Below are 20,871 nucleotides of genomic sequence, written 5' to 3'. Positions count from 1 at the left end.
TTACGCATAAGCAGTTATTTAATTTGCCTAACAGAAGTAGAAATAAAATTCGTCCAATATTGTGTGCCGTTTTCAGAAAACTCGCCAGGACTTGATGGTGGCCAGACCACAGAAATTAATTTATTAAGTGTACTTCAAACTTTACGCCACAAGATGGCGTCCACACACCTCAGTAAGGGAGGTAGGCGACAGGGTTTACGACGATACTTCACTGCAGAAAGGAGTCTAAGAAACATCATAATACTATACACGTGTGAATAGTACACGTGTGGGCCGTATAATGTAAAACATGGAACTAAATCACTGGATTTTTTTTTGAAAAACAGTTTTAAATGTATTATTTTTTAACTCAGTTCTTCAAAATAAATAAATAAATACATAAATAATGCAGTGAAAATAACGGAAAAGAAGAATCTACAGTACTGTACAAAAGTCTCTTGTGCTTCCAATAAGCGAGGCTTGCTCGTAATTTTTTTAAGTGATAAAAAACAAACAAACAAAACAAAGCTATCTACAGCAGACAAACAGTATCAGAAAGTCATGTCCTTGAGAAATAGGAAAAAATCCAATAAAGGCCTGACACAGGACCTGAGAGATGCATCTGGGCTCCATTGATCCATCTACTGTTCGCTGAAACCACATCAGAAATGGTCTCAGTGGAAGGGTGGCTGGTGAAAAGGGAGTGTACGGAAAGGCAGAAAATGTTGAGGTTTGCCAGATTACTTAAGAAGTGGAGTGAAAAAATCAGTGGGCACAGGTCTTAGTCCAAGTTTATAATTTTTGGTTCAAATCATTATCTTTCATGGTTTTAGTCTGCAGTGCTAGTGGTTTGATGCAATTAGAAATATGCCACCATATGTTGCTTGCATAGGAGAAAGCTGTATAGGTCCTAATTATATCATTCCATTCCCAGAAACTTTAATAAAATTATATTACTGATGATAAAGGAGAAGAAAAATTGAAGAACAGCATTTATAAGTGTAAATAAATTAGGGGTATTTTCCATCATTTTCCAATAAACTGCTGTCATTGATGACACACTTCCTCATTCAAAGTGTGACTTTATTGAGACAAAGTGCCAGCAGCAGCAGCAGCAGCATCAGTATTATAATACAATAGTAGTGACAAAGTATAAATCAGATATAAGTGCTGCTTTTCCACCATGTAACTGCACCAGGATGAATCTTAGATACTAGCAGCTATTGATGTGCAACCCAAATGTAAACTAATAACTCACATAGAAGAGACAGACAATTCATTTCCCCAAGGGGTCACATGAGAACCTTGGACTTTTATGGAAAAATTATGTTATCAATTGTCCACCACACGTCACCAGCTGATAGCATCTAGTCTTTTGTCGCTAGGTTGTACTTGAAGGATTATTTTTGCTTCAAGTGGTGAAAGCTTATTCTTTCCACTTTTAGGGGGACAACACTTTTGCAAAGTACTGTGCTTTGTCAGAAGTTGTTGAAGCTGATTTAAATATTAAATTGTTATTGTACACTGATGTATGGCTCTTGCTCTCAGACATGCCTGGGCTTCTTTTGTTGTTGTGGATACTCGGAAATGTAAAGTCTTCAAAAATGATATCACAATATGACACTTTTTTTTTATCTCATAGAAATTTATACTGATGTGATTATGGCAGGCTAATAACGCAGCATAGTGTGGAAAGCATCTTATTAGCAAAAACTTTTGCTTTATTATCTGAAACACACTCCAACTGCAGTAAAAACACACACAGTGAAACATTATCAGTCATGGATTGGCCTCCACAGAGCCAAGACCTCAATATTATTGAAGTATTGTGGGATCATCGTAACACAGAACTGAAAAAAGCCAATATCTGAAGTAGAGCTTTGAGTGTTCTTCAAGAAGCCTGGAAAACTCTTCCCAAAGTCTACTTAAAGAAATGATAAGAAAGCTTGTTGAAGAGTTCAGGCTACATTTAAGAATAAAGGTGGTCAAAATAAATATTTACTATATATTCAAGAGAATCAAATGTTTACAAACTATGTTTTTGCCTTATATACTGTATTTGCGTGTATGTTCGAAGATGTTTCTAATTTTCCTAGTAAGATTTTTCCAACTCCTAATTGAAGAGTAGTCAAGAAAACGGTTTTAATGGAAATTCTGTGACTCTATGGACAAATATAGCTGTTACTATGTGAGCCAGACAACAAAAACCGTGTTAAGCTTTGAAGACGCACTTTCACAGATCTATTAATAATGGTCCGTCTTTATCACGTTTCTTAGCATTTCATCATATTTCTAATGATCAAAAACCTTTTTCCATCACAACTTGTTTTTACTTTCTCACCTAATATGCTTTTAATGTCAGACTATGAGGATTCTTTAAATTATTACTTAATTTTACCAGGAAGTCCCACTGGGCTCTCAAGCTCTTTTACAGCAGAGACATGGTCAAGATAGCAGCCATACAACCCAAAACATCTCACAGATAATACAAATACACCATCAAATCTAAATCATGCAGTCAGTCACAGGTCTATAAATTCATATCTCATCTAAATGTTCATCTTCTCTGGCTGTTGCTAGCCCTGTTTATTACGTTTAGTTTACTGAATGTATGAAGTGTGTTTTTGAAAGGGTTTTTTTTTGTTTCAAAGAAAAGAAAGAATCTGAATATTTGAGATGAAATGACTATGTATGAGAGTGTAACTTATAGAGATTATAAATAAATGACTGTTTATTACCATCATCCATATTCATCTAGTTTTTTGTCAAAGCTCCATGAAGCAAATAAGATGCATACGGCTCCAGAGTTTAGGTTCGAGACCCCACAGCTCTAGTGGATGAAATGGGAGTTTTGCCCTTTAAATACCTGTTGTTACCAATGGTGAATTTTAGCGTTTGAACTTGAATTAGTGACAGCTCTTTCAGATCCCCAAACATGCACTTAACTCAGAGAGAAGATACTCAGAGCTCTTCAAAATCTCTCAAAGTTTCCTATTTCAGTGTTAGTCAAAACCTCTAAATATTGTGCAGTATTGGATCTTTACCACTTGTGCTCACGCCTTTCATAATCATTCAATATTTTCAAAGAATAATCAAGATGATGCAGTCATGGCGTGCAGTCAAGGGTGCTGATTCACCGTGCCAGCTGAAGTTTTAACTCTAGTGTCATTTTGTGGTCTGGCATAAAAGATGCAAAACCATCACTGGCTCTGGAATCCCCCCACAGGGAGTCCGCAATCTTCTCGAGTGTTGGCAACTATCGACTAAGGGCATTTATATTTCACAGAATCGTTGAGAGGATGAATAATTCACACCTGAGTAATTAACACTGTCTACTCAATACAAGAGCTTCTCAATTTTTTTTTCTGCAGGAGTGTGTGAGTAAAGTGGTTCAATCACACCAGAGTTTGACCGCTTGAACCAACAGTCACCAGACTTTTCCTGAGTGAATGTTACTGATAGGTATTCCAACTTCAGTGCAAAACATTAGCACCTGAACTTCCCCCACTGAGTCATGCATCTAAATGCGAGTCTGTTGCTGAGCTTTGTGAACAGTCTGTGGGCATGATATCCCCAATGGCATTCTTTCCACATAGTGTCTCACTCTAGTGTAATAGCAGAATGGCTGCAGACAATTGACAAGGCTTACTATAGTATGAGCAGGAGAAAATAGAAACAATGGTTTTAAATGTTACAACTGAGGTGATGACTTGTGTGTAAAGCAGACTAACAAGACTGTTTTAAATGGACGGAGTGGATGTATGAATGGATGGAAGGAAATAAAATTGCCTGTGACTAACTATTGATTTATGAAGATCTTCCTGACATTTCTGTCTTCTCTCATTCTTTGGCAGCACCACACAGCTTGGGAGTCTGTGTCGGCTCCAATTAGATTAGTCACTACATTGGGGGATCGAGTCAGGGCCTTGAAGAGAATAAAAACTCTGATGCTTGCTCAGTGCTATTGATTGTTTCTGTACAGTATCTCCTGGGCTGCACAGGAGATCAGGCAGCCTAGACCGCAGTCTTTCACCAGGGAGAAGCTGTCATTTGCTGAGGGCTTATCTTTTGTTTTGGTAAAACCTTTTTCTGTTGTTTTCAACCTGAATGTTTGTGCAGCTCAAGCAAAAGCAGCAGGATTTTGGAAGATCCGTACGTTAAATATGCAATGGTGACTGAATCAATTATCTGGATGAAAGTAAAAAAGGATAACCAAACCACCAAAATATTTTTAAAAGATCCAAAATAAACTTTTTGAACAGAACTTTTTAGTTCTTTACTTTTTTAAATGTGAAAAAAAGTAAACAAACAGTTGATGCTGCATGATCGTGAGCTGTAGTTTGGTTGATGATCGTCTGAAAAACCCACAAAAAGGTGGATTTCGTCGTCAAGACATCACTGACTGTCTTAATCAGGACCTACTGTGCTTGTCCCGTCTAACCTTTGCAGAAACTCACCCTCACGGTGACCTTGCTTCTACTCATTAGACTCCATGTTTTCTACTGATTAGTGTTTGTGAAACATTATGTGGAAAAATAAATTGTTGGTACAGCGTGACATTTCAGTGACGCAATGTTAATGACATGAAAATGCCCTGGGGCACAGCAGAAGGAGTTATGTTTTATTTAGATCACTCATTTCTTCCAGTTGTTACAGTGTGACAACATGAGCTCAGGGCTTCTTCAGGACACACCATATTAATGTTAAAGTTATACTCATGTGAGCTCATATTTAAAAGAAATATCCCCCCCCCCCCCCCCCCCCCCACACACACACACACACACACACAAACACACAAACACACACACACACACACGCGCACACGCACTTCAAATTCATTCCAATAGCAAATTAAAATTTTATGTCATATATAAGACTTGTACCTACAGTGGCTTGCAATAGTATTCGCCCCCCTTGAACTTTTCCACATTTTGTCACATTACAGCCACAAACATGAATCAATTTTATTGGAATTCCACGTGAAAGACCAATACAAAGTGGTGTACACGTGAGAAGTGGAACGAAAATCATACATGATTCCAAACATTTTTTACAAATAAATAACTGAAAAGTGGGGTGTGCGTAATTATTCAGCCCCCTGAGTCAATACTTTGTAGAACCACCTTTTGCTGCAATTACAGCTGCCAGTCTTTTAGGGTATGTCTCTACCAGCTTTGCACATCTAGAGACTGAAATTCTTTCCCATTCTTCTTTGCAAAACAGCTCCAGCTCAGTCAGATTAGATGGACAGCGTTCGTGAACAGCAGTTTTCAGATCTTGACACAGATTCTCGATTGGATTTAGATCTGGACTTTGACTGGGCCATTCTAACACATGGATATGTTTTGTTTTAAACCATTCCATTGTTGCCCTGGCTTTATGTTTAGGGTCGTTGTCCTGCTGGAAGGTGAACCTTTGCCCCAGTCTCAAGTCTTTTGCAGACTCCAAGAGGTTTTCTTCCAAGATTGCCCTGTATTTGGCTCCATCCATCTTCCCATCAACTCTGACCAGCTTCCCTGTCCCTGCTGAAGAGAAGCACCCCCAGAGCATGATGCTGCCACCACCATATTTGACAGTGGGGATGGTGTGTTCAGAGTGATGTGCAGTGTTAGTTTTCCGCCACACATAGCGTTTTGCATTTTGGCCACAAAGTTCCATTTTGGTCTCATCTGACCAGAGCACCTTCTTCCATATGTTTGCTGTGTCCCCCACATGGCTTGTGGCAAACTGCAAACGGGACTTCTTATGGTTTTCTTTTAACAATGGCTTTCTTCTTGCCACTCTTCCATAAAGGCCAGCTTTGTGCAGTGCACGACTAATAGTTGTCCTATGGACAGATTCCCCCACCTGAGCTGTAGATCTCTGCAGCTTGTCCAGAGTCACCATGGGCCTCTTGGCTGCATTTCTGATCAGCGCTCTCCTTGTTCGGCCTGTGAGTTTAGGTAGACGGCCTTGTCTTGGTAGGTTTACAGTTGTGCCATACTCCTTCCATTTCTGAATGATCGCTTGAACAGTGCTCCGTGGGATGTTCAAGGCTTGGGAAATCTTTTTGTAGCCTAAGCCTGCTTTAAATTTCTCAATAACTTTATCCCTGACCTGTCTGGTGTCTAAATCCAATCGAGAATCTGTGTCAAGATCTGAAAACTGCTGTTCACAAACGCTGTCCATCTAATCTGACTGAGCTGGAGCTGTTTTGCAAAGAAGAATGGGAAAGAATTTCAGTCTCTAGATGTGCAAAGCTGGTAGAGACATACCCTAAAAGACTGGCAGCTGTAATTGCAGCAAAAGGTGGTTCTACAAAGTATTGACTCAGGGGGCTGAATAATTACGCACACCCCACTTTTCAGTTATTTATTTGTAAAAAATGTTTGGAATCATGTATGATTTTCGTTCCACTTCTCACGTGTACACCACTTTGTATTGGTCTTTCACGTGGAATTCCAATAAAATTGATTCATGTTTGTGGCTGTAATGTGACAAAATGTGGAAAAGTTCAAGGGGGGCGAATACTTTTGCAAGCCACTGTATATGACTGTATAGGAAACACAGGATCAACTCTTGTGTAATGTGACGTACAGTGAAGTTAAAACACTCTGTCTCGGTTAGTTTATGATCACGTTTTCTCCTCTGAGACAATTTTGTATAATTAGACCAAAAAAGAAAAAAAAAGAGCTGCTGTTGAAGTACTGAACAAAAATTGGAGCCTAAACAAACAGTGTGTGTTTCTAAAGTGATCCCTGCATACCAAGTGGAGACAAAGGTGGTTTATTTTAGTCCAAGAGGCCGTGCATAATAGCTTAGCTTAGCATAAAGACTGAAAGTAGGGAAACAGCTACTTTGTGCTACTCAGGTTAATATTTTCTCTGTTTATAACTAGGCTCACTGCCTCCTGGAAACAAATGGAAAAAATCCACAAAAACTATTTTCCAGAACTGTGCAAGCTCTTTCAGATGTTGTCCTTTCAGTTCTCCAGAACAGTATAAACTGGCTGTATATTCGTTCATAAAGGCATCTCTTGTTTGAATATGACTGACAACTCGTTAGCCAATGAGCATATGGCTTCAAACATAATCCTCCATTCTGAAACATGTGTGAAGATTTACAAAACAGACTTAATTTTTTAACTCAACATGGCCAAAAATGAGTTTGTGATGGCATGAACTTATCAGGAAGGTGCTTACAGAGGTCAAGTCGGGAATGTCATTTTATCATTTTGCCATGGAATAACAAGGGCTGTTAACCTGCTGCTTCTATGTCCATCTACTTTTGAAGGTCTTAAAATTGGACCTATATATAAAAATGGCAGTAATTCCTAAATAGTTCATGCAAAATGTTTATAAAACCCCTGAAAGTTTGCACTTCAGTTACATCTTGGCTGGCTGATTTGAAAACCACAGTTTTGGCGTACAGAGGCAAAACTGCAAAACTGTATTACTTACCAAATACTTCCAGACCTAAGTGCTTAAACAATCTCTAGAAAGAAGACAAATTTAACTCTTGGTTGTTTACATATCTGAAACCGTGTCTAATATTATGATAATGGTTTAGGTGTTGAATCTTTGCAGCTGTATTGTACTATTAGAGATATATTTTACATTAACATCACTAGATGCTCAAGGACTGCAAGGAGAATTGTGTTAAAGGGCATTTCACACAGCACTCCAGTCTTGTTAGTGTTTACAGTAATATCAACAGGGAACTGTACAAAGAAGCACACACTAGCCCCCCCCCCCCCCCCCCCCCCCCCCCGCACCCTGTCAGCCCCTCCTTCTGATAAACTCATTGACATTAATGTGATATTTCAGAGAGCCTTGCTCTGTTAATCATTTCTGTAATTTAAGAGCCTAATGTTTCATGGCCATTATCCCACATGCCTGCACGCACAGGACTACTACCCACTAAGGCAAACACAGTGACATTTTAACAACTGTCTTTTTATTCATAGGATTTACAGGATTATAACACCACTCACAGTGTAATAGTCCTAAACTGTTGAAAGCCTTTTTGATAAAATCCTCCTGAGTAAAATACAAAATACATCCATTAAAAAATTGTAATAAAGAAGTAAATGTAAAAAAAAGTAGTTGCACGCAGTCTACAAATGAATTATAGTTGTTGATAATAATATAACTGATGACTTCATTATGAAACCATCCCTTCATCATCCTATGAAATAATCTGAGGAAAAAATAAGCTCTACCAAAGGTTGACATTTAACCACGGATCACTCTTTTCCCAACAGTGGCCCAGAAACACTGTAAAATTCAGAGTTCCCTGGAAATTAGAGCTCAGATCTACTGCTGTGATTCAGCCAAGCTGACAGACGCTCTTGGCTCAGGGATGTTCAGCCACTGTTACTAAAAGTGGAGCTCCTATCCCTCCTGGTCAGAAAGTGCCCATGAAGATGATGGTTTTCCTGATGAATGTCAAGAAGAGAATTTGCAGAAAGCTAAACTGCACAGAGCCAATGAGGCAGAAGTGGGTCGAACTGATAGTTGATTGCATCAGTTTTTGCATCTGTAATCTTTTTTTCTCTTAAAGCAAAAAACAAAACAAAAAAAGATTTAGCTGATAATTAGTCACCTGCAAATACAGACATGAAGGCTCTGTGTGTATCAGCTGCACCAATTCCATGTAGGTCACATGGCCAACAGCTGAAATATACTGTGACTCTGTGACATGGGAGATATACTGTAAAAATGCAATCCGGGGAGTGGCCGAGTCAATTATGTAGTGTGTGATGTAAAAGAAATATGACATCATTTCTCATCTTTTAACCCTGACCTCTTTGGTTTTGAAATAACTTGCTGACCCCATCCTGACCTTTGGAACTGAGGTCAGTGTGCTGGAGCTCTTTGGGAGTCAGAGATAAATGAGCGTGTGCAGCAGTCCTATAATGAAATCCATCACTTTTATGTGCAAACTGTATGGGCACATACACACAAATGGACAAAGACTAGTATCACCTTTAGTTTCATTTTCAGTCCTTGGATTTTATTATCCTGCATTTGCTTCTCTGCTGCATTATTATTCATTATATTCACTTGACAATCAAAATATGATTACAGAAGTTGCTTTGCTTGATGCACAAATGACACTGACCTCTGCTGCATGGTATCATTTGCTCTACTAAAATTAAACCTCTTTTTAGAATCCTCCGGTATTAAATTCACTGAAAAAATAAATCCCAAACTACTCTATTATTCTATAATCAGTCCACCTGCAATTCACTGATAACATGAAATACTACAAGATGTAGTGATCTCTAAAAGTTTGGGCGCATTTGGACTGTTAGAAGTTAGTGTTTGTTAAATCCCATTCATATTACACAACATACATTGTCACCAGCACCCCTGTTACAGCACCAGGCTGATTACCTTATCAGCCACACTCAGCTTGAATCAGGCTAACACCTACAATCAGGGGAAGATGACTAACCCAGCTGCACAATACCCGAGCATTAATCACCCTCCACCTCACTGCCTGTCCTAAAGAATGATCTTTTGGGACTGATCCTTATAACACCCGTACTGACTCCTCCACAAGTATAACCTTGGGTGATGTTAAGTACAGGCAAGCAGCAAATCAAGCAGCTTGTTCACTGCTGGTTTTTGATGGCACTGATTTATAAACCAGCTCAGAGTCCAGATGGGTTGTTTGGCTGGTCTATGTAAATGGAAATTGATTTTACCTGCCATGAATAACACACACTGAGCAAAGAAACAGACTGTGTCTCCCAAAACCATGAAAAGAAAATACTTAATAATGACCAGTCACTTAAAACTAAGAGGCAAGATACAGCACAAAACAAGAATTGCTGACAGTAGTAGTAGTAGTACTAGTAGCAACTCATTTTCAGTCCTTATAACTGAACATTTTTAGAAGAATGTTTTTTTTCCTGTTAAGCACTGACCTTTGACTCATTCAAGCTCTAATAGGGCACCTAACTCAAGGGATGAGCTAGTGTTGTGTCAATACAGGCAACTTAGAAAAAATACAGTTTCAAATGATATCTTTAGGCACTTTGTTACCAGATGCCTGCCATAACAACACATCATTTGATTCCATTTCTTTAGTCAAATTGACAAAAAAAAAGAGAAAAAAGAAACAATGCCAAAAATAACACAATCAAGTAGTACTTTTGTACCAACAAGGTGATTCCCACAGACGTATCTGCTAAAAACTATAATGGCATCTCTCAGTGTGGTGTGCAGGGTGTCCTCAGAATTTTGAGGAAACTGGAGGACAAAAGAAGAAGTGACAGGTCTGAAAAACTATCTACAGCAGATGAACAGTATGTGACAGTGATGTCCTTAAGAAACAGATTTCCCAAAGATTTCCCTTTTTCCTAGCAAAACATAAAAAATGAGGACTGGTTCAAGACTTTTCACATAGTACTGTACTACTTCATTACTGGCATAGGAAATCAAAGTAGTTGGTGTAAAAAAAAGGACAAGCTTTTCACAAATCTGACAACGCAAATGTTGCATTCCACAAATATTGGAAGAAACCATCCAAAAGATGCCCACTCAAACAAAGACAGAACATGCAATCTCTTCACCAAATGCCATTGTGCTGCTTTGAATGATTTATCTTTCTCTGGAATACCGAGTCATCTTATCATCTTACATAACACTTATAGAAATAACAATTAACCACCTAATATCACAAGAGTAGCAACATACAATCCAGCCCACAGTAAGCCTTCCTCTGCTGAATAAGCTGCACTGGCATAATCCTGTAGGAAAAGATAATAAGGGTAGTGTATGTGTGTGTGTGTTATTTGTATTTAGCTTTAGGAATGATAATTGTTCTTAAAGTTGAGATAATTGTTAGTTTTTTTTTTTTTTTTTTTTTTTTTTTTTTAAACCTGTCCCGTTTGGTTCTTTTGCCATCAGAATTATTGTCTAAAGGCGAAGAAAGATGCCCAATGGATTTACTTTACCAAATGGACCATCCCAGCCTTGCCGTAATGGTCCATTTGATTTACCTTTTATTGTTTATTTTATTTTATTTTATTTTATTTTTTTTACTTGCTAGATACGGGACAGGGGAAAAGAAAAGGGAGAAAGAAAGAGGGGGGAAAAAACAAAACAAAACAAACAAAAAAAAAAACAGCGGAGAAGAGGGACGGGGATAAAGGGCAAAAAACAAAAACCAACAAAATAAGCAGACAAAAAATACATATATCGATCACCTGGATCACCTGTTGAGAAAGAAAAAAGAAAACAAGCAGAAGAAAACGAGAGTAATAGAATAAACAACATCACAATGATATATGGGAATATAACACTAAATACTTAATATTAAACATTATTGTGCAGCACGTAAGATCGACAGCGCACAGTGTGCTTTGAGGTAGGAGCCAAAAAGGGTGTAGTTTGTGTGTGTGATCACCTGTGTGTACACCTGTGAGCATGAGCGCGCTTGTATTTAAAAGGTTCCTTAATGTAATGATCTGCTAGAGGGTGTGGGGGGCCACAGTCCCATCCTCCAGGGCATGAAGCAGGTATGGAGGAGATCAAAACTCCAGACATCCAGAGGCCCCCAGAACACAAGAGACCAAGGAAGACCAACAGAGGGGCAGCCGCGCCACTGTCCCAGAAAGAGCTGAGGAGAGTCCCAGATGAGGGATCACTCAGCAGCCGCGGAGCAGAAGCCAGGGGGGGTTGCAGTGACGTGCCCGTGAGCTCCGCCGGCAGCCAGCTGTGCCTGAGTGACCGAGCCCCAGGCCGAGAGGCCGAGGGCACCCCACCCCTGAAGTGGCCCGAGCGAGCCCCAGGTTCCAGGCCCGGATAAGCAGCCACCAAGGAGTGAGCCGGTGTGTACCCGGACGCCCACCCCCGGACACAAAGAACCATCAACGCATCGATAATTGTTCTTGTTTTACTTTAAAAGTAAATCTCATCCAAATTACCAACAAATTACTAAAACTGTCTGATGTTTACATGTGACAAATTAAAGGAAAAGGCTTTGTAACTGAATGGAGAACCAGAGTGATTGCATAGGCTTCTGCCCACTCCCTCCACGCTACAGCTAAGCAGTTAAAGTCCAACTGTGCCCAGTGCCGAACATAAGAAAATGCTGAGCAGGCTGATTTGATTTGGATTTTACATTAGGATGGGAAGAGAAAAAGACGTAAGTGACCACGAAAGAGGTTTTGTTGTTGGAACATGGATAGCAGGAGTTTCCATGTCCTGACATGCTCAAGTAGTTACCATTTTGATAAGAAGTCTGAAGTGACCGGCATTTTCATCTATTGGAGATGCTTCAGTAAACAGGGTGGAAAACTCATGTTCATAGATGGTGATGCTTACGTATTAATCTAGCATTTAAAAAAAAGAAAAAAAAGAGAGAGACTGTATCAGCATAAAAATCTGTCAAAAATTAGATCGTAAAGTAAGGTTGCAAAGCATAAGCTTCTCAGTAAGAAAGTACATTTAAGTGCTCAGTGATGCAAGAAAACAGAGACAAAGACCTGCAGGGATGTGTTCAGAATGTTCAGAATCACCATTTAGCATATTCTTAGCCACATTGCTAGTATATATCTGATGTAAAGCAAGAGAACAGTACAGGCCTCAGTGCTGTTTCTGCATATGTACAATGAAGGGATCCATCTTATACTGTGGGGTAGAGGGGGTAGGGTTTCAGTTTGCTTTTGTTTCCCTCTGGGTCAGTGATAATCAATACCAAGTTGTAAAGTGTGATAACCTTTATCCCTTGATCAAACCTTTCTATTCATGCGTTGGAGCTCTCTAGGATCAGGATCAACTGATCAGGATTGAAATCCCTCTAATCAGGATGCTGGTGATAGTTTCATTTTTTTAATATGTTGGTGCAAATTTAGTACTTTAAAACTGTACTATTACTACTTTTGCATTCAAAGCGCTCAACACATCACCAGTGAATGAAATCAATCAGCTTACTGAGTGTGTCTGCATGAGTGTGGCACAGCATGAAATCTGAGGGGATTTTCTACCACAAATATTACAATCAGTGGGAAAACAAAATAAGAAATTCAGGGTTATTCTGTAGAATGGGTGGATACAGCTTGCTACTCTATGACCTCTAACTGATGTCAGAGGTTATAGAGTGTTAGTCAGGAATTTGTGTGCACCATATTGAACGGGGTCCCTGGCTTTGCTTTAAACAGATTGGGAATGGATGTACCACTACAGTGTGACGCCCTGCTGGAAAGGTCAAAAGGGGCCACAGGCCATGGACACAGTGGGAACACAAGCCTCTGACATTTACCATCACTCTCTATACCCCACTCTAGAATCCAGGTGGGGAGTCAGTGTTGTACCTTATAATCATTCCTTTGTATCATTTTGAGTACTTGAGTATTTATATACTCAAGTACTCAAAATGATACAAAGGAAAACAAACCAACATTCAGCTGCTTTTTTTCTGCATGTATGTGGAATTTAAAACATATGCACACCACACCACCTGAACACACCTTCCGGACCCTTGTTCGGTATAATTTATATATAAATGAATGACTTGCGGTAGAGTAGATATTTTAAAGCAATCTTAATTAGCAGATTTATCATGTAGATCATCAAAGTACAGTCACATTCATCAGCGACTATGCTGTGAAAAACATTGTTTTTATGAAAAAAAAATCTACAAAGAATCACTAAACTGAAGCTCTATAGTTAATCTGTCTATATTTTTTCATAACTCCATAGCAAGGATTCTGCAGCCTCTATCACAACTGTCAATACAATCTAAAGATATAAAAATATAGGCATGCATCTGTGTTTTATGCATCGAGGCCCCATCCCATAATCCACAAGACTCAAAAGGATTCCCCTGGAAACCCACAGAGGTTCTGTGTCCATGGCCTGTAGGTGTTTTTGCAGCACTAGGGGAACCTACAAAATATGTTATGGCTGCTTGATGCATATCATGTTTTAATAACCATCCTCTGTCTTAAAAGTTTAAAAAAAAAAAGAAAAAAAGATTATGATTTAGCTTAACTGGAGTTTACTTTCTTTAAATTAGAAATTAGAGTGCAATTTAAAAAACAATGCAATGACTGGACTGACCGAGACAGGTCCCAGTATGTCTCAAATGTCTCAGCAAGATTTGGGGATGTGAAGAAAGTTCGAAGTGGTTCCAGTTTCTTCTAAAAATAGCAACCATATAGGATGTGTAACCCTCAACCTAGGGGTCTCTTTCTCTTTGCTGCCACTGCATGCTACAGCGCTGCATGACCAGGGGTTGTGACATAGAGCCTGCTAAAAACTGGACATGGATTGAAAGACTTTTGAACAGAATCTAAAAAATAGCACCCCTAATTAAAAAGATTGTAGTGTCCTTAAAAATGGAAATCAATATGTTTTGCTGTTGATATGGCTCAGTTGAAACTGGACAGTTTAATGTGACTTCAAGTGAAGCTTTTAGACTTCATCTTTACAGGTTTCACAAGGTAAGGACACTTATATAACATATTACTGCAGTAATATGTTGCAGTAATATCAATAAATGGCTTTATTCATTAGTCTGATAGTCTCTGAACACTTACAAAAAGATAATCATAGTTAACTCTTTATTTCATGCATTTTACAGTGAGTGCACTGAAATTGAGGTATTCCTCACTCCCACAATCGATTTGTCATGACCCACAGTGAATCACGTCACACTCAAACGAGTTACTCAGTGTACTATTTGTTTATCTACATTCAAACTGTATTGCATGTTTTTTTGTGTAAACTTGCAAGCATTCCTCAAATAATTCATCTTTATTTATCTGAAACAATTACACCTGTAAAAATCTGTGCGGTATGGGGACAAAACGCATTTCAAAACAGTGGTGGGACTGCGACATTAGCTTCTCCGGTGTAAAAGACACCTATATGATAAACTTCACCTTGTGATTATGTAACAGGAATGTGAGGTGGCATCTGGAAAAAAATGCTCATCTGGTGCCAGAAGGGGGGAAAGACTTAATGTGGTTGTCACTCTCTATAACACTGCTGTAGAACTGGATGTGTCCTTTCAGGGACCTGAAAAACTTTCAAGGACCTGAGAAATGTTCAGGAAACTAAAACAAACTGATACGTTCCACTATCCAGTCTTAACTAGGTGGGTTATGTTCTCAGTTAAGGGTCCGATCCATCGGAGCTTGTTTTACATAACACCATCTTATTAGTCATATGCAATAAATATCTTATTAACTAATGAGGTTATGTAAACTGTAAAATGATAAAGCTGCAGGTATGTAAGAAAGCATAACAAGAATTCACTACGGTTTTTATTTTTATGTGTTATCCTCCAGCCACTTACTGGCTTCCAAATGCATATTTAATTAAGTCAGAGGAAACACCTCCGAATATATATTTAGAAAATGCGCATCTCGGATGTGAATGGGATAACGCATAGCTCTGCAAAGGCAACTGAATGAGAGCAACAGCAAGATGGTGCGCGCCATGCAGCACAACCTCCTGCTTTAATTCTTCTCCGCATCGACATCACAGCTCACATGCTGACTGCATTCATGGATGGAGCAGCTCGTTTTCACCACAGCCGTCATACGGGGGTCAAAAAACAATTGTCCACTGTGTGAACGGGCGCTGTAACTGGTAGCGCGCTCTCACGTTGTGTATCCTGTTGATTCTATCTGCCGAGTGTTTAGAGGAGCAGAGCTCGACCGTGAAAGCCTCAGACAAGAAAACCTGGTCGCCAAAAGCCACACTGGATGGGATTACTCTCGGGGTTTGTTAGACACTACAGCTCAGTGTATTGTTCACTTGAATTTTTCTTGACTGAAGACCTGTGGGGAGCAAAAGTGCGCTCCATTTCGCAGCTTTTTGCTCGTCTCCCTTGTCACAATAGAGTAGGTCGTGATTTTTCGTATGCAACATAACGGGATTCATGGTGGGGACGTTTCCTTTCATCAATGTGCATTGATGTAGCAGAAAACGTGGAGGAGATAAGGTAGGTTAAAGCGCGGTCTTAAATCACTGGAAAGGCTATGCGAAGATAGGCATGCGTATAGGCTGCTTCTTTGTGTTTATTGAAACTACATGAGGTCTTTGTCGTGTGGCGTGTGAGTGTGTCTATCAATAGTTGAATGTTTTCATTGATACCCAATTGAGAAACACCTTGCAGCACGAGTAGCTCCATTGTTACGTTCTTTGGCCCTGCTGTAACACCAAACGCAGCTGTTGTGTTATGAGAGAAAATGCAATTTTGATGAATATTTCTCTTTACAGAAGCCTTATCTCAGCACTTGGAATCTCCGGTCAGGATTTCATTGAGGACTGTCAGCAATTAAGGGGATTTCGATTCTTATCTAATTCGGGAATTACACATCCAAACTGGGATCTATGAGCGGAAAAGTGGCGAAGCCTAAAGAAGACAAGGATGCTTCCAAGGGTAAGAGAAGAGCCTTGCCTTGCACAGCTTGCTTTATCCCCAAATCACAGGTTTAAACGCGACCATGCGCTCATTCATTCCCTGCATGGTGCTCAAATCACCCTTTGAGGTTTGACTGAAAACAATACCAACCACTGGATGGTTCACCATTCCCAGCACGATGCATGTGGATATTGCTGTTTGAGATATGCTATTGCAGGCCAATACGCTGCACGATGTGTTGAGTTTGAGATCACATGCGTTTCTTGCCTTGACTTGGTGATCGTCAGAAACGCAGATGATTTAGCAAAGGCAATATGTTACAGGGTGTGTGTTACAGGATGTTAATAAGGTAACCAGTACAACCAGTGTAGCGATGGTGGTGGCATCCTATTGTGTCACTGGCATCCTGTTGAAAGGTCCCTTTGTGTTTCTCGCTCGTACACTGAGCCGCACACTCTCGTCACATCTGCACTGCCACGAAGCGCGGAGCCCTCTCGGTCTCGTAGCTCGGGTTTATGACCTGTGGCGTAACAAAGAGGCTCCGTATCTCTGGGAAAAAGGAAGTAAACTGCCTTGGCATTGCCATGGAGACAGAATGGAGACAGGTTGCCAAAGAAACCTAGAGGGACTAATCGCAACCGTTCCGTCCTGATGTGCGGGACAGCTTACGCACCGTCACACACGTTACTGCGTCTTTGTCCTCGTGCTCAGTTTTCTATTAAAAGATTAAAAAAACCCACACACCATAGAGGACAGGACTTTTCGCGTCAGTAAATATCTGGGCATTATTTCCCCCTTAAAATAACTCTTAATTGCAACCAGTAAAAACGGCTGTTTCCAAGGTTTAGTGACAGAATAAAATAACCAACACTCACACCGTGGCAGCGTGCCCATAACAGTCTTCCTGTTTACTTACAGTATAGAAATGCAATTGAATCTCCCTACTATGTTCTGACTCCGCTTGAAGTGCTTACAACAAATCAATGAACTTATTGGCTTATTTTGGCAACACTGCTACCTGACTTTTGGTGTTACTATATGTGGTACAGATGCATCCTAATCAGGGTACTACAGAATACTACAGTTTTTATTAACATTTAATCTTTATTAATAGGCATTAATAAAGTATTACTGCCTAGTGAGCTATTGAGCATACCTCATCCAAAGCTGCTTTCCTGGAGGAGGGCACAGAAGGAAAAATTTGGTGTCATGGTGCATTTGTTGTTAAAACACTCTACTGCTCAACCTCTGTGGTTAATTTGTTGATGCATTTAACAAACATATAATGGAAAAATAGATATTCTTTTGATATTATATAACCTTTAGATCCATAGTATGTTTAGTATGTCTATAGTATGTCTTTTTAATGTTTATAGTATAAGATGCTTGACAACTAACTTCTGCATCTAAAATAAAACACCAGTAAGGGAAGCTTATCAGTTTTTTGCTGAATGTGCAGTGAGTAAAACATGCTTTAATTGATTTCAAGATTAACCTCCATGGGAGCTTTTGTTCTTGTCTCCCACTGGAAATCAATGGCACGCTCTCTGGAAGCACTATCGCCAAAACTATCAGATGACAGCAAAACATCTTCAGCTTAACTATGAGTGTTCACTAAGGCTTGTCTCCTTCTATAAATTTACAGAAAAACACACAAATGTGGTGTAGCTCACGTGCTTTCGTGTGAGAGGAAAAAAATAGAAGGGGCTGGGGGGAGGACAGTAGACTGTGAATTGCTGAGAGGGTCATTTGGTACCAGCTGCCCTCCATCAGAGACTTGAATTGCACAAGAGCCGAGAACCGCATGGGGAAAATCACCACCGACCCTGCCAATGTTGGCAACCACCTGTCCCACAAATTATTTCAGGGAAACAGTCCATTAAAGCCGGAACCACCTGCCATCTCCACAGCTCCTTTTTCCCCCTGCAAGCTGTTGGACTGCAGAAGCTTCTCACTGCCCCGCTTTTTTTGAACAGAGTGATACCCCCTTTTTTCTTACTTTGAAAAAAAAATCTCTCTTGCCAAGCTGCTTAAATTACCTATGATGGCATATTTTAATTTTATTTTAGTAGTATGTCTTTTGCAGTTGTAGTTCTCTGAATACTTACATCTTTACAAAAACATTATTTGGTTAGAAAATTAAAAAAAAGAGGGGTCGAGCATGAGCATCTCTTTTTTGCATCTACAGACAGATTTAAATCCTGAAAAGTACAAGTAATGTTCTCTGTGGGGGTCCTAGTAGTAATCATATCACAAAGACATGCTATTCAAACTGTCACTCAGTAAGAAAGTCTCTTTTTGTTACAGGGTGTTTTCTTGGTGACTCAGTTTTGTGACAGGGCACTGTTTTCTCTCTCCGACTCCCTCAGGGATTTATTTTGTTAGCAAAGCATGTGAAAACAGAAAACATGCAGAGACTGAAAGAGAGAAACATGGCTCTGTGTAGAGTACCAGTATCAACACCAGTGAATCACGTTGTGTTAGTTTCCCCTTGTCCTTGTGAAGCTTAGTTGTGCGGACAAAATGATGTGTCAAAGCATGACGTATACACTCGCTCGGCTTTATAACTTTCCAGGGCTTGAAGCCTCTCTCAGATAACTCTCGTGCATATGCATTAACAGTTGAGATGATTAACTCTCCATCGGTTATGCAAACATTTGCACCATATGTGTTTTACTTCATGGTCCAATTTAACGTACATTTTTCGATTGCTTTTTATCATCATTTTGCTAATTTATCGTTATAATCAGTTAAAGATTCCATATTTCTGAAAAAAAAACTTTGTGCTTCTGTTACTTTCCTCAGACTTGATCCTAGCGCAGTGTATTGATAAACCCCCTCTTGGGCTATGAGTGTCAGCCAGTCGATTCATGTCTGCCTCAGACTGCAGGACAAAGTGCAGAAGAAGACATAAGTCTTGCATATTTGCAGGGAGATTAATTCAGCTCAGCGCCAGCCACAGAAATGAATCAATAGATATGCAGAGAACAGTTTGGAGCTGCTTCATTAATCACAGTGCAGGCAACTCTATCCTCCACAACACTGACACCTGCTCTGGTCTCATCAGCAAAACCAAATACTGTCTACAGTGTCATTAACTTCTTTTAATCTAATGAGGCTCTTCAAGAATCTCCTTTGAACAATCTGTGGTGAAGGGAGGATCCACTACTTTAATCATTAAGACTCTATTAAATGCCTTCAGCACCCGTACTGTTGTGAACTCTTGCGGGATGTTTTAACAAAAATAAGACACAGCATGCAGTGACAGGATTGGCATTTGTGAGATCAACTTGTAGTGCAAGAGTTTGACATGCAGGGGTCCAACAAAAGTCACGCCAGGGTGAAAAATGACTCCAAAGTTTCAACATTGTAAACTCACAGGATTTTCTCACATTTGTCTGGCTCAGATTCATAATATTTATTCAGCATACTGTATCAACACAAAATTAATCTTTTCCCCCAGTTTATGTCCTTTTTAGTGACTGTACAACCAAAATTGTGAAGTTTAAATAGCTTAACATTCCCTTGATATTGAAGTGTTTGGATATTCTAATCTTGTCAGAGTATGTCAGGATCTCTTTTAGGAATGGTAACATGAATGAACAGATTATAGATTGTCTTTTCTATGTCAATCCAAACAGGTTATGTTCTTCATTACACTACAAGTCTGTACCATACTTTGTCCCAACTTTGAAGTTAGTGACAACATGTTAATGTGTGAAAGTGGGTGGTTCTGCACTGTCAGATGCTTTGCTTGTACTGACGCAGATCCGGCTACACGGCCTCAAGGAAACTGGCTCACCTCCTGAGCGGAGTCTAATGCCACTCAGATCTCCGAGTGGCATCAGTGATCTGCCACTTTCTATTGCTGAATTGTGTGCTGATCGGTGTTTGAGAATGTTGAAGGCCTGTCTCTTCAGTTCCTAAGCTTGGGTTTCTGACTCAGGGTCCCCTGTGACTGGTTTCTGGTGTGTGATTTGTTAGAGTTCCTAGGACGTTTTTTTTCACATGAAAGGTGTGTTTTGGTTCAGCATGACAGCTGTATTGTTGGAAATGGTTATGTATTGATCATTTAGCAGTGAAATACATCTGAACGTACGTGTTTAGGATGAAGACATTTTAATCTTATTAATTTCTCAACTTTGAAATGGAAACTATGCGATGTTTTACGTCATTGCTGCCAGAAATGTTCTGCCCCTAAAATCTCTAAATGCTTCACTGCGGGTGCATTAGTCTGCCTGCTGCTGGTAATCCACAGAGCTGCGTGTCTTCTGAGGTGAGGCTTTTGTGAGAGGCTGGTCTCCCTCAGAAAACAAACCCGCAGGTTGTTTGTGTAAGCTGTGTAAGCTGACCTAGTACTAAATTTTAAAGTTAAGTGACCACTACCAGCCGTGTGAATAAACTCATGTGAATAAGCTCATGCAATAAGCTCACGGGGTTGGAACATAGTACCTGAAATAGTTTTTTGTGCTTAAACGATGAGTGAAAAAAGGTCCCAAATGACAATTACCCTGCTTCCTGCTC

The 20,871-nt window shown here is 39.7% G+C and overlaps 1 protein-coding gene across 2 annotated transcripts in view; it reads left to right on the top strand.

Annotated features, from left to right (window-relative positions):
• The first annotated feature begins 15,372 nt into the window (after positions 1 to 15,372).
• Positions 15,373 to 20,871, top strand: part of fgf13a (fibroblast growth factor 13a) — a 91,754-nt gene continuing 86,255 nt past the window's right edge. For both annotated transcript variants that reach the window (XM_063495070.1, XM_063495051.1), the window contains exons 1-2: positions 15,373 to 15,924; positions 16,203 to 16,365. In XM_063495070.1, coding sequence (XP_063351140.1) covers positions 16,317 to 16,365 — 49 coding nt within the window. In that variant the 5' untranslated portion in view covers positions 15,373 to 15,924; positions 16,203 to 16,316. The remainder of the gene's footprint in view (positions 15,925 to 16,202; positions 16,366 to 20,871) is intronic.

The sequence above is a fragment of the Pelmatolapia mariae genome, linkage group LG2, assembly GCF_036321145.2.
Source record: "Pelmatolapia mariae isolate MD_Pm_ZW linkage group LG2, Pm_UMD_F_2, whole genome shotgun sequence".
In the NCBI taxonomy this organism is placed as follows: Eukaryota; Metazoa; Chordata; class Actinopteri; order Cichliformes; family Cichlidae; genus Pelmatolapia; species Pelmatolapia mariae.
Note: the sequence above shows the minus strand (reverse complement) of the source record. Positions and strands in the feature narration are given on the sequence as shown.